The sequence below is a fragment of the Oreochromis aureus genome, linkage group 7 (genome assembly GCF_013358895.1).
Source record: "Oreochromis aureus strain Israel breed Guangdong linkage group 7, ZZ_aureus, whole genome shotgun sequence".
NCBI lineage: Eukaryota > Metazoa > Chordata > Actinopteri > Cichliformes > Cichlidae > Oreochromis > Oreochromis aureus.
The window spans coordinates 24786424-24790502 of record NC_052948.1 but is presented as its reverse complement, the minus strand read 5'-3'; the positions used below and the strand labels follow the sequence as shown (position 1 = coordinate 24790502).

At 38.1% G+C, this 4079-nt stretch overlaps 1 protein-coding gene across 2 annotated transcripts; it reads left to right on the top strand.

Annotated features, from left to right (window-relative positions):
* The first annotated feature begins 226 nt into the window (after window positions 1-226).
* LOC116317494 (high choriolytic enzyme 1-like) lies at window positions 227-3767 on the top strand. 2 transcript variants are annotated; one of them, XM_031736282.2, is made up of 9 exons: window positions 227-289; window positions 404-485; window positions 1117-1162; window positions 1347-1499; window positions 1639-1756; window positions 2333-2511; window positions 2989-3070; window positions 3411-3547; window positions 3647-3767. In XM_031736282.2, the coding sequence occupies exons 2-8, from the start codon at window positions 417-419 to the stop codon at window positions 3535-3537; spliced, it is 774 nt and encodes a 257-aa protein (XP_031592142.1). In that variant the 5' UTR covers window positions 227-289; window positions 404-416; the 3' UTR covers window positions 3538-3547; window positions 3647-3767. The 2 variants fall into 2 exon arrangements, with proteins under 2 accessions (XP_031592142.1, XP_031592141.1); XM_031736281.2 differs by having other exon boundaries at window positions 3643-3767.
* Window positions 3768-4079: the final 312 nt, after the last annotated feature.

Genomic DNA, 4079 nt, shown 5'->3' with positions numbered 1-4079 from the left:
ACAATGATTTTATTTCAGCTGTGTTAACTGACTGAAAAGAAGAAAGGCAACACAAGACTGGTTAAGAAACAACCTTTGTACAAGTTTACGATGAACCGCTCTTATCAAGGGATCGTGGGGATATGCAACATGGCATCAAGGTGAAATGTATTTATCTTGGGCTTTTCCCTCCCCTCTTCTCCTCCAAAATGTCCATAAAAGGACTTTTTTGTTCCGGTGCAGTTGGCTTTATAAAGTGATGTTCAACCACATTTCATTATGATGTGTTTCTGTCACTTCAGGGATAGCTGTAAGTATCATCTATAAATTCTCCTTAGTTCTGTTTTAAGAATTTAGACTGCAAATAATCGAATTTTGAAGAACTGGAGCAACTGGGTGAATATATTTTGTATCATTATTGCAGATATTTTGTTGACATGGTTGGGGTTAGGTGTGTTCTAGGCCTTGTGGCCCTTTTGACAATCTCTGTGTGGGCTGAAAGTGAGGTAAGGAATTCTCCTTTTCTAGCACATCTTGACTGATTTGGTGAAATAAATGTGGAACAAATTTCATTTTTTCTCTCTCTTTCTCTCTCCTTTTTTTCTGTAAATAACTCCTGGAAAATTCTGGAATCTGTAAGTTTACCATTGTTCTTTAGTTTTCTACTTTCAGAAAAAATATTGCAGATTCCCACGTGACGTTCTTCTCCGCTGAAGTGCTTTTCTGGTTTAAGATGAAACTGACATCTCTGCTTTGCTGACGTTGTTTTGCACAAATAAGGCTAATTCTGGAACATGTTTGCAATATTTTTTTTAGACTGGTGATGAAATATATTAGAGTCACATGTAATACAATGTATCACAACTGACAACTGTGGATTTCAGTCACTTCCATTAAGAGCTCATTAAGATCACATCGTTTGGCCAGTATGAAAAGGAGGAAAAATTACTTGCATCTGACTATTGCATTAAGACAAATTCACTGAGAGTGAATTCATCCTTTAATTGTAAAACATTCTTTTTTTAAAATGAAGTGTAAAAACGTTTATCAAATAAATATTTACTTCTATGATCCTTGCCGGTAGATCATCAGTATGCCAACAGCACTTCTTCATTCCTTTTTGTGCAGGGTGCTAAGGTTCTGTCAACTTCAGAGCGAATTGAGAGAGCCAACAGAGATATTGGTGAGAATTTTTAAAGCCATAAAAAAGTTTAACCCTCTTTTCTCCTCCCTCCCCTTTTGAGAACGGGTTGACTTTATGGTACTCAGATCCTGTGGACTATCACAAATATTCTAGATCTCGGTAAAAAGGGAGAATGATGTAAGAGTGAATCAGACAATTGAACTGATCAATGTGTTTGCTGCAGTCCGTTCTCCTGATGAACCCTACATAGTGGATGATATTGCTTATGGCTCTGAGGCGGAGAGAAACGCTGACCCCTGCACCGCTACTGGCTGCATGTGGCCCAAGTCCGCTGACGGACGTGTCTACGTGCCCTACGCCCTTTCCAGCGTGTACAGTAAGGAGTAAACTCATCTATGAATGCTATTCTCTGCACTTATCTCCAGGAACATTGCACTGCAGACATTTTTCCTGCAAAATATCACAGGATCATGTTGGTCTAGTGGTGGATTAAAATGTGTTTTCCATTTTTCCAGCCTCTCGTGAGGTGGCAGTCATCGAGCGTGCTCTGCTGTCCTTCGATTCTTTTTCTTGTATCCGTTTTATCAGACGCACAACCGAGAGAGACTACTTGAATATCCAGAGTCTTAATGGGTAAACATGAGCAAAACACGTTCTTTCTTTGCCCAATCTGTCTCAGGAAAACCTGTATTTAATTTTAATATGTTCACTAACATCACTATTCTTTGTTCATTTAAGGATTAGTTAAGGGTTTCAGACAGTAGGTGTATAAAGACTAATTGTAACTACTAAATCATGCAGCGGAGCCTTTTGTTCAATTAATCCAGGCCAAAGTTTTTCACTTTGTCAACCAGCCAGAAGGAGTAAAAAAAGAAAAGCTTCATAATGGCAAAGTTACTGCAGTCCCCCAAAATTCCGTTTCCATCCATACAAAATGTTTCCTATTGGCTGTGCAATCACACCTTTCTGTGAATGAGTTAATGAAGCACCACAGAAATGGTAGTTGCACTACATGGTGAAAGAACAAAGCAAAGAAATCTCACATAGAACAGATTTTAGCAACATATTTAATACTTGCAGAATTGGTTAACTAGTCCCTGTTGTGTTAACATGAAACATATTTCGAAAAAAGTTTTTGCAGTTACAGATTTGAAAAAAATAAGACATTTTTGCAGCTTTTGTAACCAGATTTATTTTGTACGTTTGTAGGTGCTACTCCTACATCGGCCGTCGTTACTATGCGCAGGAACTGTCCCTGCAGCAATCAGGCTGTGTTTACCACGACACTGTCCAGCATGAGGTGCTCCATGCTCTGGGTTTCAATCACGAGCAGACACGTTCTGACCGCGACCAATACATCCGCGTTTTGTGGGAGAACATCACTCCGGGTTTGTCTGTTTTCACTTTTCACCATCCAAGACAGCAATATCAATACAATACAGAAAGAAAATATTAACTGGCACAAAATATAGGATTGCTTGGGCATTTGGGAAAATGTGCTGATTGGCTTTTTTGTTGTTGTTGTTGTTGTTGTTTTTTAACCAAAGGTTGAATGCAAAGAGAGCTACAGCTGTCACAACTCTTCTGTACTTCAGGCTTTGCTTAGCTTTGCACAAACAATGTCAACAGACAAGAAGCAAATTCATAATACCAACATGTCTGACGATCATCATTAACCCACTATAACCCACTTATTTCACGTGACCAAAAACCAGTATTGAAATCGACGACCACACAAACCTTCATAGTGCTTTACAAGAAAGCAAAATGCATGACATTATAAAATGTAGAAATGTAGAGTGGACTGAAGCCACAGAAACAATATAAAGAATAAATAATGGAGCTCGTGATATTTCTGTCTCTAGGAATGGAGCACAACTTTGACAAAATCAACACTTTGAACCAGGGAACCCCCTATGACTACGGCTCTGTTATGCATTACCACAAGTAGGTATCAATACCAGCAGCTCCATGTTACAGCTGTGGCTGCCGTCATCATGTTGGAAATTCTGAAAGATGTTCCAAGAGGTGTTAAAATGCAAAGAAAACTGAGTGAATGTGAATGAATTTTTCTTAAGAATGAAGACAAATATGGTCTTTTTTTTCTTTCTTTCATTTTTCTTCAGGATTGTGTATTTTTTAAAAGATTTTGTACTTTTTATTTGATATTTTATGGTTTATTCTGGCTTGGTATAATTTCATAGTCAATTTGGCAAATACTTATTGTATAGTAGACGTAATAGCTTTCACTAACTTCCCTTGGAAAAAACACACCCTGTGTTTTCAGGTACGCCTTCTCCAAGAACAACCAGCCCACTCTGGTGGCTATCCCTGATTCCAATGTCGAGTTTGGATATGCCACTGAGATAAGTCAGACGGACATCCTCAGGCTCAACAGGCTGTATGGATGCTGAACAGTCTCAGGTTATTATCCTAAGTTAATCATATGCTATTCCCCACACTGCATTGTTGAAAATGTGGGGAATTTCTCATAATAAACCTTGATGTTTTTCTGTCAGACAGATGACCAGCATGATGCAAACAATCCAACTCTTCTTTGAAAAATATCATCATCATCATTGAACAGTCACTTGATCAATAAAATAAACATTTTAAAATAATTCAATAAACCTCCAATAAAGCACCTGTGTGTGTGTGTGTTTTATCTTTAAGAGTGATTGTTTAAATCCCATGACATTTTATTTTGTTATTGCTTTCTTTGTGTCTCTAGTTACTTTCCTTCCTTTGTGACCGTCTAGCCCGTTCATATTTGTTTCACTTGTTTCATTGGTTTTTACTGGTCTGATCAGGCTGTGTGGATATGGCCTTGCTTCTCCCCTTTTCAGCTTCATCTGTTGGCTCTGTCATGGTTTTTGTATCTTGCCGGGATTCCGGTTCCTTTTTTCTAGCACTTTAGACCATTTGTATCTCTGTTATTTTGGTATCAACCATTAAA

Bases quoted from the DNA above. Each gene is read 5' to 3' on its own strand.
- LOC116317494 (XM_031736282.2), top strand. From the start codon at position 417: ATGGTTGGGGTTAGGTGTGTTCTAGGCCTTGTGGCCCTTTTGACAATC. The intron at 486-1,116 runs GTAAGGAATTCT...CAGGGTGCTAAG, and splicing joins CTGTGTGGGCTGAAAGTGAG to GTTCTGTCAACTTCAGAGCG. The intron at 1,163-1,346 runs GTGAGAATTTTT...TGTTTGCTGCAG, and splicing joins GAGAGCCAACAGAGATATTG to TCCGTTCTCCTGATGAACCC.